General features: G+C 40.0%; 1 protein-coding gene across 1 annotated transcript in view; it reads right to left on the bottom strand.

Annotated features, from left to right (window-relative positions):
- LOC117270798 (roundabout homolog 2-like) overlaps positions 1 to 19,736 on the bottom strand; it is a 121,948-nt gene extending 102,212 nt beyond the window's left edge. Inside the window, exons 1-3 of the mRNA XM_078172229.1 lie at positions 19,568 to 19,736; positions 19,195 to 19,292; positions 14,241 to 14,567 (exon numbers count right to left, since the gene is read on the bottom strand). Coding sequence (XP_078028355.1) covers positions 14,241 to 14,567; positions 19,195 to 19,249 — 382 coding nt within the window. The 5' untranslated portion in view covers positions 19,250 to 19,292; positions 19,568 to 19,736. The remainder of the gene's footprint in view (positions 1 to 14,240; positions 14,568 to 19,194; positions 19,293 to 19,567) is intronic.
- Positions 19,737 to 19,996: the final 260 nt, after the last annotated feature.

The following is a 19,996-nucleotide window of genomic DNA, read 5'->3' as shown; positions in this document are numbered from 1 at the left end:
AACTGAAGCTGCCTATTGCCAAAGCATAACCACATATTTTAATTGAAGTCAGATAAGATTCAAGAGAATGACATGACCACCAAAAAGCATTTACCTGAGTACAATAGACACTCAGTTAGGGGCCACTTTATTAGGTACACCTGTCAGTCCAATGCAATACATCACAACAGGCTTGCCATATTTACAAAGCTCATAATGTTTTTGCTTACAATGTAGAAATTATATTATTGAGGTCATAGTTGAAGGTGGTGGTGTACTGGACTAAATTCTAGTAAGATGTGTTTCTAATTTTTGATCTGTCCTATTCACACATAAATGCTATCACTGACTATGACCTTAAAGCTAAAATACATAATGTAATTACCATCTTCATGACAATATGAACAAAAACCGAAGAAAACAGGCATTGTACAAGTAGACTTTATGATAGGCGATGATTATATTGTATTGCACTGGACTGTACAGATGTAGCTAATAAAGTTGCCACTGAGTGTTTATGTAAAACCATTTCGAAATACACATATGAAAATAAATTCATTACAACAACACTAATTGACTCTAAAATGTAATATGTTGAGTTGTATTCTGAATGTACGCATACATACTGCTGCTTCTTAAGAGAATTAGAGAGCTACATTCAACACAGTAAATCCAGTTAGTATGCCTCTTCACACCAGGCATATGTTTCTTCCAACCAACTGTAAGAAAGTGCACCAGAGCTCTTAAAGGTGTTTGCATGGTCCAATTAACACCAGATGCTAGCCCTTAGCTAACTTACCGAACCTCATAATGCACAGACCTCCAAGGAGTGAGCATGGTCCAGTTAGCACCAGATGCTAGCCCCTTATCTCACTGTCTTCAGCCAAAAAATATGCATAAATTAGTTCCACTTGCCTGCTCTGGCCACCTCTAGATTTGCACTGTTATAAGCACAAGACCACCTTTAACAGAGCAAAATAAATCTCATCTATATTGTTCCAAAGCTGTATGAAACCAACTGGTTTGTTTTATTATTGTTTTATACTGAAACAAAGACCAAATAACAACTGATGAGGCAAGCTAAGCCATTCAAATGCTTGTATGGTCATTTCATCAGCCACATTACAGGCAAATATGCTATTACAACCAACCTCTACTCTGGACAGCAATTACAGCAAGAATGCACAAAATGCAAATAGTCCATTGGGGTTCTACTGAAGTACTCTAAACGGATTGAGAACACAGATGGTAATGAACTGTACATCATCACTGTATGTTCATCTGACCTGATCAAACCATTGCACTAGGACCACAACTCCAACCTTCCTAACATTTTCAGCTATTTCCAGCAAACAGCTTAATGAATAAGTGGATAAAGAAAGATAATAGAATAGTGAGAAAAGTAAGATAAATTCAACAAATTACCTAACTTTACTGTAAAACAGCCTTTTAAAACAGGGGGGGAAACACTTACAATAGCAGGATATCCAAAAAAGATGATATCTAGTCTCATATCACAATATAATAAAGATAAATATTGATATATTGCCCAGTCCTACTATGAATACAACATGCTAATGTGGAGAAAATGGAGGTCTTATAACTGTATTACTTTGTCAAATCATGGAGTCCCACTGTTTTCAGCACTGGACGGTACATTTTTTTATTAATTTTAAAGGGTTTATGGGCATTTTGTGCATTTTTGAATGTGTTTTGTGTGACTCTAAACGAGGGCTCTAAGGGCCCTGAGTTGGAAAAAGTTCAACTGCAGCTTTTTCTCTGCCGCCTAATTGAGAGAGCTCAGGGGGTGTCCTTCTCTACCACTGTCAACAGCAGAAAAGGAGAAAAAGGCTAGTAGTGCTTATTACTGACCACCCGGAGCTACAGTATCTGATTAAACGGACAAAACATGCCACGACATAAACAACACACATCAGGCTAAAAGGAACATTAGTGAGGCACTTGAACCTTCGGGTAAATTTTTAGATTTGAGTTTCAGTTACTGCTGTGTTTCCGATTGCCTTAACATCACTGCTGTATACAGTTATGTGTAGCTCGCTGGCACACAAGACACTGATAGCGGATTATGTGCTGCCCAGCAACAGCAAGATGCCACCACTGCAAAAAATGCCCACGGTGTGGTAAGGATCGGAAACACAGGGTGGAAAATCATTTTTTCCAGTGTGATCATCGCCTTAGGCTTTTAAAGAATTACACTCCTGTATTGCAGGTATATTGACAGCTTTACAAATCTTAGTTGTTGAATGATTTCTCTTTTACCAAAATCCAACTCGATACTCATTTGAAACATAAAAAATGACGTTCATCCCAAATACCCTTTCCATTTGTATTCTTCACCTAGTCAAGAATTCAAGCTTCTTTGGAGTATGTGAAGCCCACACTCTAGCAGATGTCACAATTATAAATCTTGAAAGAAAGATAGTAGTTTAATGACAACATCTCTAAGATTGCACTGTTTTGGCTTAACAGGTTAACTTTTGCACTACCTTGTGTCACACACGGTACCACCATTATTCAGCTTTTAGTAAAACAGCAAGGTTTTTTTTCCATAGAAACAGGATAAGAGTAGAGCTATCATTACCATTCAAATCAACATAGCAGTATGATCAGAGCAGTGGCCATTTTGATGTGCAACGTTGCCAATGCAACCGTTGTAGTGGGTTAACTTCTGTATAAACTTACGTATAAAGAACTCGACTTGCAGCAAGTTGAGGTTAGGTTTTGCAGTCAACCAAAGAAGCAGCACAGAAGTACCAACATGGAGAGGCATTTTTTGTCCACTGTCGTCGTTGCCTAGCTGCTAAAGAGGAATTTAGGTTTGCTGGATTCCTGTTACAGCATCACCTACAGAGAAAAGTAACTCGTCAGAGTACTTTCACATTACCACATGCCTGTAGCTTCAGCTGGAAGATGTATTTGAGCAGAGACTTCACTACCTTTGAATATATCTAATTAACAAAATAAACCCGCAAAGGGAAAGAAAATATTCTTATACCTTGTTCCTTATTAAGCCAAAAAAAAAAAAAAAAAAAATACAACTGTAAACCAATCCCAGTTTCTCTCTTTCACCAAACTAACACTATCCTAATTGCAATAACTCACTGTAAAACACACTTTATTCAAATTCGTCAGATACAAAATAAAACTCACCAAAACCATCTTGGTTAACGTTAGACTTTCCATTTTTCCAACAATAACTAACTCTGGTTAGGTCAAAATAAACACAGTATGAGATCGCTGCTTGTTCTCGTGATATTTCGGCCGCGCTTTGGAAAGCAGAGCTAAATGGTAAACAAACATGGCACCACACCGGTAAGGTAAGACAACACGTTTACATGTCGTTTTCTATATGTTCTCTGACATTCATCCTAACGATATGAGGCGGTCTTTGTGGAAAAAAAGCTTGTTTAGTGGACTAACTTTACACTTGAAGGTTGCCCGTTCACTTACGTTTTAACAGGTCTGACGCTACTATGCTCCCCGGCTGTATCTAGGCTAATGGCTAACATGCTAACTATTATTTTTATGTCACTAGTCACTTGAAACAAATTTAGGACGATATAGTCTGAGTGGGTGGAAGTTCGCTGCATAGATCAGCCTCTCATTGGGCGGAACGAGCCACCCGCTGAAGTCCTGCGGTTGTGTAGCAGTTTTCAACCGTTTTCAACATGTCCTTTACTAACTTTTGCGGTGTTTGATCTTGCGGGGATGTAGCCATTTTTCTGCCATGGTTCACGTCCTGTAGGCGACATTTTTATGGGCGCGTCACACCAAAACCTGTTTCCCCCCCGGCAATATTGTTGCAAGCGCACCGTTGCTGTGGCACCGCCCAGAACGATTGTGATTGGTTGAAAGAAATACAAGCAGCCGGGGCGTCGGTGGCTTAGTGGTAGAGCAGGCGCCCCATGTACAAGGCTGTTGCCGTAGCGGCCCGGGCTCGAATCCAGCCTGTGGCGCTTTGCTGCATGTCATCCCCTTTCACGCTAACCTGTCCTGTCCATTAAAGGCAAAATGGCCCAAAAAATATCTTAAAAAAAAAAAAAAAGAAACACAAACAGCCGGGGCGTTTTTTTCTCCAATCCTAAAGTGAGAGTCGGCCCAGCCAGACCTTTCTTTTCTTGAGAAAGGTCTGGTGAGCGAGACTAAGGACGATAGGAGATAGGTTGAAATAAACCAAAATTTCCCTTTAATTGGGCGAGTTAGTTTTGGAAATACACTGATCTACACGCTGTTCACCCTGTCTCTCTCTTTTTACCTTTCAGCGGTTCACTGAGCAGCAGCTCTCACTGGTTCTTCTGAAGCAGCTACAGTAATGTTACAGTAACATCATGTTTAAACAAACATGCAATTATTGGCAACAAAAGAAACTATGAAATATGATATTATTTGAAAGTAATGAGTTGATTATTTGAAAAGCAAACTAAATAACTGATTACTCTAATTGTACAACACATTACTCATAACAACAAAAAAGTCATCTGAGTACTTTGTAATGCATTATAAATATATGTACTGCGCAAAGGTATTGATAACTTGTATGGCAGGAATAGGCCAAAATGTAGTACTCAAACTACTGAGTGTGACACACTGACACATTAGCCCCACTGATGTGTGTTGGCACAATAACAGCTAACAACAATTGCCATTTTCTTTTGTACTAGTCAAATGATCAGGGCAAACAGTGTATTCACTCTGTTTTGCTGGATTTGTTTCTCCCACAGACAACATGTAATTGTTTTTTTTGTTGCATTATAATTTTAAAATTATGAAGCAATGAAATTATTAAATTTAAGTCAATCATTTATATAACAGCCTATATTTTATTTTAATAATATAAAGATAGGTGCTTATTGTGAAGGCAGAGAGAAAATAATGAAAACACAAACTTATATCCAACACCTAAACAGCAGAGAAAGCTCAGTTCTGATCATCTCGGTTCACAAAACTCCGTACTGGCTTAACGAGAGCAAGGCAGAGGAAGGCAAACAGGGGATAAGTACACAGGAGGGCTGTTGGACTGGCAACAGATGGTGCAATGTGGCCAACCTATCTACTCACAGAAAACATTGACAATCTGCCTGGGAACACACTGGGCTGCCTGGCAGGCACTAACTTTGGATGTTGTCAATGGGTAAGAGTGAAATGCATGATTGATGGCAACTTGCCACTTTCCAAAACACCAGAGAGTGCCTCCCAATAAAAACCCTACTGAACCTTACTGTAAGTGGTGTGCTACATTTTCAGAATCTCACCACTAGTGCTAACCAGGTGCTTAACAATATTAATGGCTGACCACGCACAGCCTCATTTCTGGTATCACATTAAAAAACCCAACCAGAACCCAGGCCTGACCAAATACTTTCTAATCCACAAAGCATGTGGTGTTTGCCAGTTTTAAAGCACAAATACGGAGGTGGGACATGATTCCTTCCATGTGATGCACTTTGGGCGAGAACATTATTTTATGCCTGGAGAAAGCATGGCTTTGACTCTCAAATTATGCCAATTAGGCTAATGTTGTTTACTGCCTAGACTACAGTGCTGAATGGCTCAAAGGAATGCCCATCACTGAAGAGAACACAGTGACAAGGAAGCAGAGAATGAGGACGCAGATGACTTATCAACAGGGAAGAGACACAACACAAGCTGAGGTTAAATTAAGATACTTTTCTGGCCAACTTTATGACCTATATTGAATAATGTTAATAATCTAATAACATTCAAAATGCACATTTCACTTTTTTTGTATTTTCTGCATAGTGAGTGGTAACGTTGACCAGTTTTTATAGCAGTACACAAAATACATTCAATACATCTTGACTCAAGAGTTGATAAGTGAGAGGGGGAACTTATTAACATGAAGCAGATGGAATGGCATTCCCATCCCTCTCATATACAGTTTTTAAGCACAGATTATCCATAAGCGCAACACTTTTCCTCACACATTTCAAAAGATGTGGATTGGTGACTCTAAAATGGTGTGGGAATGAGTGATGTGTCATTTGTTCCCCAGCCCGTTTCCCAAAATGAATTTGCGAGCACAGCTTCCAAGAGATCGCAGTCTCAGAAATTACAGATAAATTTGAGAGTGCTACAGGATTCTCGCATGCTCACGCATGGGTCATAATTATGCTGTTTGTTTTGATTAGTGAAACGTGTCAAAATGAAAGAGGGGAAACAATCTCATGTTGCCAATCACAGCTTGGTCTCTGGTCTTGCTAACTCGCTAACTAATCCAATTAGTTAACAAACTAATTCTCACAATTTGTACCCCTCCTTGCTCTTTTCTCATTAGCAGACAGATCTGCACAAAATATTCAGGTGGCAGACTTTCATTTTTAGCTGCATCTGACCTTCGAAAATTGAAGAGTGAAACATTGCTGTTAGCAGAATATATCAGTCATAGCTAAATAACATCCGTTTTGTTAGTAACTTGGCCAAAGGTCAAAAGGAAACTTGGCAAGCTCGCAAAAGATTGGTTGTTAGAAGAAAAAGCAACAAGAGGGTATGGGTGGTAGAAGTCAGTCTGGAAGAAGAGGACTGGATTTGTTCAATGTGTTGTTTGAATGATAGAGAATATGAGTTTCCTGTGTTTTCTGTTGCCCTACGGGGAATTGAGCAATACTTTGTTTAGTGAGATAAAAACAGTATTGATTTTGTAAATTTGGATGATGTACAAAGATCGAGTTGGCCGTTCACATATGAAACATTTTTATTTGCTAGCTATTTGACAAAGCCTGGGCAATGAGGAAAATGGTTCTTTATCAGGATAAATTATGGGTTTGTAGAAGTTCTTTTCAGCGCATCATTTGAAACACATTATTCCAAATATATTACATGGAAAACTGTAGCAGTACTTTAGAATGTAATCATATACATGATCCCCTCCAGCAGGCAATAATGTGTTTGATCATATGTGTGTGTGTGTGTGTGTGTGTGTGTGTGTGTGTGTGTGTGTGCGTGCGTGCGTGCGTGCAGCTAATCTCACAAACTACTGGACCAACCAGGCTAATATTCTGTGTGCACATTTATGACTGTATGCTCAAGGATATCTCGTGGTTGTGGTGATTCAAAATTGCTGAAAAACCTGTTTTATTGACTGTTTTATACCATCATTGACTGCTATCTCCTTACTCCTTTTAACCTTACCAGAAGTAGCTTGGCTAAAAACAACACGCCGTACCTAGGCATTTTGGCCTTTGTCATGCATCTGTTGGGCATCTACAGATAAATTCTATACCTGATATGTTATGATGCACTAAAGTTAGGCACATTACAAGATGAAAAAAAATCCCCATCTTTGTTATCCTTGCTGCTATCTTGACTATAAAGAAGCCGGGAGACTTCCAGCTGGGACCATTCCACAAAGCTCTCAGCGGTCCGGCTCCGGACCTTGGCACGGCCACCTGGCAGAGATGTGCACTCTACTGTACTTTTATCATTTTTGCTCTTTGGTTTTCTCTTATTTGTGAATACATATTACTGGAAGTCGTAAGAAGAAGCAGAAGTTGTATGTTTTGTTAAATGGTGGCATCTTGTAATCCCATGTGAGATGGGACGGATGTTTTGCATGACACAGAAATAATAATATATTACCTAACAAACTAAAATGACAAAAGTTTCCATCAAAGAGCAAATAAACTAGGCTATGCTAGTGTTATCAGAAGTTGGGGGTCAAGGCTACACTTTATGCTATACACACAGCTGTAGTCTGCCAGTAAACAAAGTATAGGTTGCAAACAACCTCCCTTGGACATCTAACCAATCTACAAGAGAAAAACAGAGAAAGGTCAGGAAATATGTCCAATACTTTGGTTTATAAACAAATACCTGCTAAAATGAATAGCTACAGCTACTTAATTTTTAGTACTGAGTAGCAACTGTGAACAGGCTAAACTATGATTAACATGGTAAAATCTAGCTGCAAAACATAATCTTGTTAGCATTGTGTTGTTAGCATTTAGCTCAAAGCACTGCTGTGCCTGAGTAGCCTGCAGACTCTCAGAGAAGCGAGCTTGGTCGCAGACTTTTAGTGTTGTTGGGTTTTATTTGGCCAGGTTTTAGAAATTTGTCTCTGAAATTTCTCCTGCCAATCCCAACACTTACATCTGCCTCATGCTGGGTTGGGCTCCAACACAGCACAATACAACACAACACAAAATTGTGTCAAAATTGTGTCAAATCTGTGACATTTCAAGTTATATTATTCATTACGAGCTCCTTTTTGCATTTGATCTCAGCTTAGACTCAAAGAATTGATCTTAAGCATTAATTAAACTCATTCTACTAAAACGTCAAATAAATGTCCAGTGTGTTTCTCATCAAAATCATCACCACAGTGCACTAAAAACACTATCCAGACACTAGATTTATCTAGCATTGTGGCTGCTTGGTTTGTTGGCTGCCTGTGATGGGGAGGATTTAATTGATGATTGTCTGGCTGAGTGACTATACTTCTAATTCACTTAGCACAGTCAAACAGAGGGGGGCTCATCTTGCTCTTGAGTTTTGTGCTAATGAACACCCTTGCATCCGCGCCCTTCCACCCACACCTCCCTTCAACACATCACTGTTAATGTCTTTCTGTCCCTTTTTAATAGTTTGCGGGAGCTGTTCTAATTCCATCACCAGCCACTCACTCTGATGATTAATGCCAGTCCACTGGTGGCCTGGAGGTCGCACAGTTGTTTGTTGACGTCGCTCTGAAGTAGTGCTCAGCTGCAGCGTCTGAATAAACAGACTGAAGATGTGAAAAGCTGGCTCGGTGGTTGGCCGTGTGTGATTGTACACATTGACAGCAGGTGACTGTCGATTATTAAAATTACATACTTGGATGTGGGAAACAAGTGACATGCTGCAACAGCACAAGAAACACAGTGAGTCTTGTTTATCAAGCGAAAAATACAAAACCTTCTAATAATAAACAGACATGGCCTCATTTCTCTGTGAAATGGCTGATGTTATCAGTCGTGTCAAATATGCACACGAGATTGTACAGGAAATAGAATTTCAACAAGGGTGAGAATACTCCAGATTTGTTCCCGGTGATGGTCTATCAGCTGATGCAGTGCATGTTCTCTGACTGGACCATGATCAAATTTGTTACTTTCCAGGGTCTTCTTTTTGTCAGAGAAAAAGTATACTACAATAGCCAGCCAAGATGAAATAACCACACAGATGGAATAAAAGTATGTTCACAGATTTAAAATACTACAACATATGTTAATGGGTATAATAAGCAATAAACAAGGAAAAAAAAACATGGGGAGAAAAACATCAATTATTACTTGAAATTCAAGAACATTTTTGGGTGTATTTTGCCTGATTTTTGCTGTATTCTGCTTTTTTTGCTGTTACCCACAGTCATATTACAAGATCAATACAGCAAAGGACATTCAATATGATTTTGCTCGTTTACAGTCTATTGATTATTTGTCATGAGCTCTACTGAGCAACAAGAATGGAAAAAACAACTGTGTAGAAATAAATGGGGTTTTTTTTCACTAAGGCTTGGTTAATTTCTAAGACAAACAACTGTTATGAGGTATATTATTTGTTTTTGCCAGGATGCCAGATGTAGATTTGTCTGGCATATCTACATAATTTACATATTTCAAGCTTTGCTACCATCTAAAACAGCTGAAGTGTTTTGCATCACATGGAATGAATAATGCCCCTTCAAATTCAAGTCAAACTGAAGCTCATAAAATGCACGACGAACCACCAAAATTGAGCTTGTACAGCAGAAATGTACCCAGGGGAGCAGCGCCCCTCAAGTTAGCTACATTTTCTAAGCCACTGGTTGAGACACAATGCTACAGCCCATTAGAAAAAATTGAGGATGTGTGCGGACTCTAAGGAAGCAGAGCATTTTGAGCCAGGCTCACTGTCAGAGCATCCCCACAGCACTTTCATCTACCCGCTTGCTCCCACCCGCAGCATTGCATGACAACTTTGGCTGCAGCAATACTGGCAGGATCCTGCAGTCCCTGAAGGAGTCATGCGATTATGCATCCCTATAGCCATGTTGTTCTGAATTACACAAAGAAGACTAGAGGCTGCCTTGGACATACTGCTTTATGTAAGAGAAGCTCAACAAAAAACAACTTAGTGACATTGTCTGCACAAAACGGGACAACATAAAGCAACAAAGGTTAGGGCTGTTATTTCAACTGGCAAGCAAAACTGAAATAACTCCATTTGTGGGTAAAGTTGAGAGCAAAATATGTGGATGTAGCTTCTACAACTAGGAAGTGAACCTCAAAATATATGGGGCTAAAAAAACAAACAATTGAAATGTTATTTAAATGTTACTACTAAATTATAAAGCCTATATAGTCATTATGTTGCCATCCAGCTTTAAAGATTCCACAACAGTCAAAAAAGCAGGTATTATATGATGTATTTTTAGGTCCCATGTCTGGTCTGCATGGCCCTTTACCAGCTAAGAAATACGGTGACCTATCAAAGTATGAGGTGCACTCCCCCAGAACGTCTTGAAGATGGTATTGCTTCCATATATATATAGCAAAAAACATACATCTATAAAGGGATCTAAACAAGGCTTAAAGAACATAATAATGGCTAGGGCAATATCAAGGTATTAAGGTATAGTGGGTTATTTAGACATCCCAAAGGTATAATTTTCAATACCCTCAAAAGTATAGATTCTCTTCCCTCTATTAAACTGATATGGAGATGCTGTATTAAGATGACGCATTGCACAGCATGCACCACTAGGGGGCAGTCTCTAGTGGTGACACAGACAGCCGATCTGAGAAAAATGGTGACTGCGAGTGGTGGGCATAACGTTACAGGACTAGTAAAAAAGGAATAATGCCTCTGCCCCTGTTTGGAAGTATTGTCACATGTAACTTCTAAAGATCACTTCTCCCAAATAAAAAAGCAGTTTATTAGCCACATAATTTAATTTGACAGATCTGCTCTGTTCAGCCCACTGATGTATTGGATCTGCTGCGGCAACAAACATCATCAGGTCCAGCAAGAAGGGCTTTTATTTTCTATGTATTCATAATTATATGGTATATGATATACATATATATATATATATATCTATATATACACATACATATAGTGATTGTTATTTTACCAACCATATCTGTTGCTGATACATAAGTAGCTCATCTCTGTACCAACAATAGACAAAAAAAAAATAAAAACAAGATTTGTCAATAATAATTGCAGCTCCTACACTTACAATGAACAGTGACAATTAATTCAGGAAATGAATTCAGAATGCCTGTTTGAGCTGCAAAATACAAATTAGCTTTATGGTATTTAAGGAGAAGCAGAAAATCCCCACAAAATCACTCTGACACAGTCATTGTGTTCATAAAGTCGGCCTCTACTCAGTCAAGGGAATCAGTGGAGTGGCTATAACATTTGTCTCTTGACACTATAACGACAGTTTTAGGTCTCTGGTTTCTTTATGAGAGAGACTTAGTCACTATCTTAAAATACAACTGCACTGTTCAAGATGTGCATGTAAATGTGACAAACAGCACAATGTAAATTCTGGTTACAGGGAGAAAGAGATACTGTTATAGTAGCTTTAGAATGAGATAGTATTTAACTAGAATATCAAACACCAAAATGTCTCATTTCATACATTAAAGCCAATTCTGTCTCCTGTAACATGACATACACACACACATACGCATACTCCTATTTACCCACATCTCCTTAAGCATTAGTATTTCCAGGACATTTCGCCACTATTGATTTGAGAGAAAGGAGAGGAAACAGCACCAGTAAAATAAGACAATAGAAATACAAGTGTCTAATGTGGAAAAGGCAATAAGACAAAGGGAGGATGTGGTGCACAAAACGACACAGAGATCTCAGATAATGTCTCGACTGAGTCGCTATTAGGTTCAGGGCTCTTATCTCAGTTTTTTCTCCCCCCCTCCCTGTTTCATGATTTGCCCATAAAGCCAAAGACAGAATCCAGAGTGGGTGACAAATCAGCACAAGCCACAATAGCACCATGAAGACCATATTTTTGAGTGTCCCTTCCAATTCTTATTACAAAAAACACCATAAAGACTAAAGACTTTTTGATCACCACAGAGGACTTATTTTATCACATTTTATTCACAAATTTGTTAAAATCATTGTTAGTGAGCACTTCTCCTTTTCCAAAATAATCCATCCACCTGACAGGTGTGGCATATCAAGATGCTGGTTGAACTGTATCATTACTACACAGGTGTTCTTGGGATGGTCACAATGAAAATCCGCTGTAAAATGTGCAGCATTATCTAAAAATAAAAAGACATTTATTGGGTTTTCATGTGACCAATGCTACAGAAATGCATTTTTTTTGGTCACAGATGCCCCCAAGAATCAGTCAGTGTCTAGTGTTACCACTATTTGCCTCATGCAGTGTGACACATCGCCTTCACATAGAGTTGACCAGGTTGTTAGTTGTGGTCTGTGGAATGTTGGCCCACTGCTATTAATGGCTGTGCAGAGTTGCTATATATTGGCAGGAATTGGAACACGCTGTCATACGCGGCTCCAGAGCATCCTAAACATGCTCAGTGGGTGACATGTCTGGTGAGTATGCAGGCCATGCAAGAACTGGGATGTTTTCAGCTTCCAGGAATTGTGTAAAGATCCTTGCATCATGGGCCATGCATTATCGTGCTGCGGTGATGGCGGTGGATGAATGGCATGACAACAGCCTAAGGATCTTTTCATGGTTTTCTTTTTGTCAGTAGCTTATCCCAGCCTGTACCATAACCCCACTGCCACCATGGTATACTCTATTCACAACTCTGACATTAGCAAACTGCTCACCCACACACCACCATACATGCTGTCTGCCATTGGCCTGGTACAGTATAAACTGGGATTCACTGGTAAAGAGAACAGTTCTCCAAAGTGCCAGACGCCATTGGAGGTGAGTAGATGCCCACTTAAGTCGGACAACCGACTGCTATCAGGTCAAGACCCTGGTGAGAAGGACGAGCATGCAGATGGACTTCCCTGAGACGGTTTCTGACAAATAGCGCTGAATTTCTGCTGTTTTGCAAACCAAGCAACAGCGATCAAGCTAGCTGGTCTGAAATGATCTTGCTGGATCATGGATGTAGAGGTCCTGAGCTGGTGTTGTTACATGTGGTCTATGGTTGTGATGTCAGTTGGATGTACTGCCAGATTCATGGAAACGACATTGGAGACCGCTCATAGTAGTGAAATGAACATTCAGTTCATATGAAAAAGCCCTGGAGAACATTCCTGTAGTCATCGCGCCAATGGCACACTCTTTGAAAACTTGTTACATCCACGGTATTATGTTTGGTAACACAAATTTTAACAACTTTGCAACCAAAATTTGAGATAAATAAGTCATTTATGTCCATAGTAAAAGTCTTAGATCTTAAATATATACTCATGAAAAATGGGAGCAAAAAATGAACAAAAAAACAAGGTGTTGCATTTGTATTTTTGTTCAGTGTATGTAGAAATAACTGGGTGGGTAAATGTTTTGTAAATTTGCCTGGAATATTCTTTTTCATGCCTGTTTACTACATCTCTATGAGAGTGAGAAACAGAGAGCAGGGGAGACAGTGTGGGTGTTTGTGTGTGCATGCATGTATATCTGTGTGCGCGTCCGAGCGTGTGTGCATCTTGTTCATGGCAAGAAATCAGCTCAGTTTAGCACATAATGGAAATGTGAATAGCCCAGAGCGCCTCTCTCCCACACAGGGAGAGAACTGGCTGGGAGCAGGCTGCATCTTTCCAAATCCAAACAGCGAGAGGGAGAGTTAGCTAGGTTAAAATCATGCCCCCCTTTCCTCTCCCTCCCTGGAGCGATTCACAGCTCTGCCCATACATTACTCAAACAGGTCATCCAAACAGGTCTCACTAGCAGTCTGAAACCATATTCACACACATATGCGCACACATGTTATGCACACGGTTAAGCACACACTTGTAGGTGAAAAGGTGATGTTGCTCATATTATGACAGATGACATCTTATATACGGATCTCTCAGCACAACAGCCCCAAAATGATATGCTTAATTTAACATAAACTCTACCTTTTTCAGATTCAGCATTAACACTTTTCACATTTTCATACACCCCACAAAAGGTTACCAACCTCAATACATACTGCATAACTATTTTTCCCTTTCTCTGTCATGCAACACTGAGATTCCCTTGACCAGGGCATTATCTTTGTGCCCAAAGGGATATGAGGAAGACTTACATGCCACTTCTAGAGACGCGTTCCGGCTTACGGCCTCTCCCAGATAGTTTCGGGCCACACACACGTAGCTGCCATCATCAGGCTTGCTCCGTCGTCCGTGGATGATACGTAGGAAGAAGAGGGACCCACTGGGCAGCAGCATACGGTGGGAACGGGGGTTGTCGCGGTCCGTCTCGACGCGCTCCCCATCTTTGTACCATTCCACCGTGGGGGTTGGACGGCCCTCTGCCTTACAGTTGAGAGTGGCTGGTTCCCCTTTGGACACAATGAGGTCAGAGGGGTGCTCCACAATGCGGGGAGGGAAGTCTTCCTGGCGAAGACGAGACCCTGAAGAGAAAATGAGAGAGTAAAAATTCCATTAAAGAAATTGTCATAGTAAATACAAACACATAAAAAATGCAGTTTAATTTTGCTGCAGCAGCAACAGCAGTATGTCTGGAATAAATGAACTGTTTAGTTAGCAAGGACAAACACCCACTAACAAAGTACCTCCAAAATAGAAACAGTAGATGAAAGGGAGTTGTTGATTACCGTACCACTTCTGATTAAAGGGATAGTTCGGATCTTTTAACGTGGTATTGTATGAGGTTCCTACCCATAGTCAGTGTATTACCTACAGTAGATGTCAGTTGGCACACCCCTGGTTTGAAAAAGCAGGCAGGAGTACTGATAAAGAAGCTGTGCAATGTAGTGCTGTGCAAGGGTCAACAACAAGATGTATTTCAGCCACCTAAAGACAGAACCACCTAAAGAAAAACAGTATCGGTTTAAATGTATGCCATATTGAGAGCATTTTCACTACTTTACCTTGCAGGCACAGAAATTTCTGACAGGAAACTGAAGCAGTCGCTCTCTTCAAAGCCAGACTCCATTGAGAAAAACAGTACTTTAACATCGATGAACACAAGAGCTGCTGGTCTACCACTGCCTCGATCAGTTACTTTGGTAGGGTTATTGGGTGACTTTAGTGTTTAAAGGGTTAGCTCAGACTCACTAAAGTCACACAATATCACAAACTAACTAACTAATCGAAGCAGCGGTAGACCAGCAACTCCTGTGTTGTTCAGTAAGCCAAAATTACTGTTTTTGTTGGTGGAGTCTGGTGGCTTTGAAGAGGGCATAGATGGGGAACGGAAGCCGTCTACAGCTGCCCCGTCAGAACAGGCTGTCTGACAGAAAGGGAAAGTGGTCAAAATATTCTCATTATAGCGTACACTTAAACTGATATTGATTTTTTTTATTTAGGTAGGACTTTTTTTAAGTGGCTGTAACAGATTTTGTGCGGCCCCCATCCACAGCAGTGCATTGCTTTGCTTATGTGTCAGCACTCATGCCGTTTTTCCATACTGGGGGCATGCTGAAACACATCTATTGTATGTAATACACTGGCTATGGATAAGTACCTTTTTCAACCTCACTTGAAAAAAATCCAAACTATCCCTTTAAAATAAGGTGTCAATCAGAAATTTTGAGTCATATCTCTGAAAATAAGAAAAACTTAAAGTAACTGGTCCATATATTGTAGTTCTCTACTCTCACTATGATATTTTTAATGATTTTCAAACAGGCAACATTAGATGTGCACACATTTGTATGTGATTGATAGAATAAAACTCAGTATAATTTCATTCCAGTCCTTGGAAGGAAAGTTGATTAGTGTCAGGTTCTTACTGACTGCACTATATGCTGTGTTACTGCACTCAGGCTCCCATGTTTACTTACACAGACAGGAGCTGAGGAGTCATTACATCTCATTAGCTTTTTCATTAACACGTTCCATCAAACACTGACATTATCAAACATGTTGTCTCAGTGGGTGCAGAACAGCCATTTTTTTCCACTTTGTAATGTAACAGTGTGCATAATGCAAAATGCACAGTTCTCTTTCCCCTTTAAAGGCTACATTACTACATTATTAACATGTATAACATTTAGATTTAAACCCAAGTATTTGATAGTCAATCCTCAGCAAATGTCATGAGAATAATCCTGACTATCCTGATAAGAATAACATCATCATTCGTGTAACAGCAACCCAGTTAACAACCCTTACTCTGCTCCGTCTTGCCATTTATTTGGCCGTGCGAACACCTCAACGCCGTTTCTTAACTTGCACTTCTAAATGTCACAGAGGAATGACCCAAATGTAGTGGCACTGTATTTGTTTACAGACGTGACAGCATCACAACTCTCATCTGTTTCATGGTGTATGAGCACATTACAATATCTGTGTTAAAAGGTCTTCCTCTTCCGTTGTGTGCATGCAGACAAACCTAGAGAGTGATTTTTGAGTCATTAAAATAGTTTTTGAACCGTCATAAGGCAAAGAAATAAATGAGATATGAATAAATGACACGGTCTCTTGTCTTTTTGCCTCTGATGGCGACAAATCACACAAATTGCAAAGGCAACTATGATTATTGGCTGCTACACAGCAACAGAAATAAAGCTGCGAATGTGAGTAAAATTGATGTGACTGTCTATAATGTTAAGGGCTTTGTTGACAGAACGCATTCCATTAGCTGGCGCCAACACACCAAACAGCGGTGATACATTATGTTTTTAACATGCTTTTAAAAAGCTATACATACATCTCTTGGGTAAGTAACATTCGTGTGGAACCACAAGGACGCACAAACAAAAAAGTCCTTGGAATACTGACTTCCTCTAATTGGTTGTCCCATTACTCAGTCTCCACTGTGGCTAATGTACAGTTTGAATGTGCTGTCAGACAACAGAATTGAAATTAGATGATTTAAGTTGTGGGTGGCACAGTGGTTGGTACTGTCATCTAACAGCGAGAAGGTCCTGCAGGGTCCTGTCAGTCTGTTTGCCCTGTGATGGACTGGCAAACCATCCAGCCTGCTTTCTGCTCAGCATACTCCAGCACCCCATGACCCTGAATATAAATAAGTGTGAATAGAAAATGAATAGATGGATGGATTTTTTTTCTGTCTATGTGACTCCTTGAATTAAATGTTGGCATTTTAAGAGCTGAACACGTAATGAATTCAGTGATGTCTTGAAATAAAGACGCCTGGTATGGACACATTTAGAAAATTCTCAAATTGGGGCTGATCTTTTAGTCTCGGACTGCCTAAAGCTGTTAATCATCAAGCTTTGCAAGTCTTTTTCTTTTTCTCTCCGCCATGTGGGCCTGTTTATGGGGTTCTGTCCATGGTGCTGAAGCTGAAACTCAAGGTCTTGCAGAAAAAGCTGGTCAGGAACACATTAGGACTTGTAAGCAGGCACCACTCTAATAAAAGTCACTTTGATGTGACATCTGTCCACCAGTTGAGTTCAGAGGAACTCAATTTCGGCTTACAACCAAGAGATTAATTTGATTGTCGAGCAAGGAGCACCTGTCTTCAGGTTCTTTATCATTTGAAATGAAGTTTGACATGTCACAACCACGATGTCAGTCCAAGTCCTGCAAATCTCAATTCAGTGATACTGATAAAAGACTGGTACACAGACTGCAAACTCTAAGCATTATTTTCTGCAATAGATCACAGATTACCTACAGTACTGCCACAGGCATAGTCAGTCAGACTTAAACAATTGGGTTACTTGTGCTTCCTTCTACAGATGTTTAAATTTTAATTTAATCAAAGAGGCTGAAATGTTCACTGTGTTATGTTTGTAACACATATGTGCAGAATCTATTACAAGCGGCACTAGCCCAGTGATTAACCCTGTTTTTGTTGCGACTGGGTCAAAAATGTGTTGATTATTCCCCCATGTATGTAAAACAGAGTGGTCAAAATATTAGAAACACCTTTCAGCAGCAGTCCAATACAAATTACAGCCTCCAAAATGACCCAAGAATTCAATCTACACTCTTTGATCAACAAATAAAAAAAAAAAAGATCCCTACAAGCTTCACAGAGATACTGTGGGATTATTGCGGTGTCATTGTATTGCTTTTGCTTTAGATTGCACAGATGTGCTGTACCAAATAAACTGGCAACACAGTAACTCCAGTGTCCTGGAACCACCCACACCAACACCTGCACTTCATTTACTCCACTGACACAGATTTATGTTATATGGGCTACAGGGGACAGAGTAGTAAAAAAGCACTTCATGATAAGGACAACACTTCCTGTCAGGAGGCTTAGATATGTCTCTTAGGTGCAGTTTCACATATGCACAGAATGTCTGTGTTTTGTATGAGTAAGTAACCTGTAGACACAAACAGTCAGGGGTGAATCTCCAGAATATAGAGTATGAGTAAGCATCCTCTCTATGGCACATTAGCCACTTCAGCTATACATCATCTGCCTCAGCAACCTTTTTGCATTATAGGCCATGCAGAATATGACCTAAGATAAGTCCATTACAGCAAACTGTGAGCACATGCTGATAAATGATAGGTTTGCAACATCTTTGAAGGACTATACAAGTGTAAGACAAGCAGCATATGAAGATTTAGGGAGTTGAATTGATTAAAACATCACCAATTAAGGACTTTTTTTTCCTCACAAAATGCAAAAAGTTTAGCGTGGACTCATTTTTTAGTGCCTGCACATATTTCAAACCACAATACTTGCAGAAAAACAGGTAATTTTAAAGATGGTAGACTAGCCCTGTAACAAATGTGTTCAATTAAGGCAGACCTTATGAATAAATAAGCAACTTTAGTCTACCTAAGCCATTAAACAGTTGGCCTGGCTTTATATCTTAAAGCAAGAATGAATGATCCAACTGTGGTATGGCATATTAATTGCCATGGTGTGTTTATGATATTAAGCATGATATTAAAAGGAACAACACAATCACTATACATCATGTGAGATACCATACTCGGCATCTTCTTCATGCACTTGAACTGACAAGATCATGGGTCGAATATACGCTTCAGGTCACAGCCCAGTGTGTTTCTGAAGCTCAATGTGAGGCAAGAAATCATTTCAAGCGTAATATTTACTCATAGGTTTATTCATGAACTTACCGTCGGTTTGGGTGTATAGAAGTCCACAGAGAAATAAATACTGTAGAGGACCCATTCTGGCATATTGGCCCCGTAAGCTATCGGCGCATGAATTCCTCCTCAAGCGAAAAAAAAAAAAACAGTTAATCAATCAATCAATCCTGTTTCCACTTGCGCGACTTTGTGATAATTTACAGTCTCAAGTTAGTGAACTAAACACAACCGAATCAGTTATTTCAGCCGCTGAAAGAAAGCATTCACATGTCCATTCTTCCTCTCCAAGAGCGCACACACCAGTAAGCAGCGGTCTGTCGACTCGCCCGACACGTTTGGAAATTTCTGCAGTCACCAATTGCAAACATCACCGACGCCCAAAGACACTCCGGTTACTCACGGTTTCCCCGTCCGACCGCATTCTTGTGACACTTTTACCGGGTCCGACCGCAGGGAAACGCGTCCATCCTCACGCGGGACAAGTTGAGGGTGATGAAAAGGTGGGAGACGGGATTCAGTCAGAGGTGAGTGGCTGGCACGGTGCAGCACAGCGCAGCCCCTCCTCTCCACTCCGCTGCCCTGGGAGAAACTAACCGGCGAATATTACACACACACACACACAATAGATGTGGACGCCAAAACTCAGCAGCACTTTACACTCTGGACAATTAGATGCTGATAATGATGCTCATTAGTCGCCCCTTTTTTTCTTGGAGGCAATCTGACACAAACAGCTGATAAATCCACAAACACACAGTCTGATCAGTCAAACATGATCTCTATGTATTTAAATGCAAGTGTGCTGCTTTGGCCATTTTGTTGGTTAGGT

The sequence above is a fragment of the Epinephelus lanceolatus genome, chromosome 11 (assembly GCF_041903045.1).
Source record: "Epinephelus lanceolatus isolate andai-2023 chromosome 11, ASM4190304v1, whole genome shotgun sequence".
Taxonomy (NCBI): Eukaryota; Metazoa; Chordata; class Actinopteri; order Perciformes; family Serranidae; genus Epinephelus; species Epinephelus lanceolatus.
This window is presented reverse-complemented; position numbering and strand designations above follow the sequence as displayed.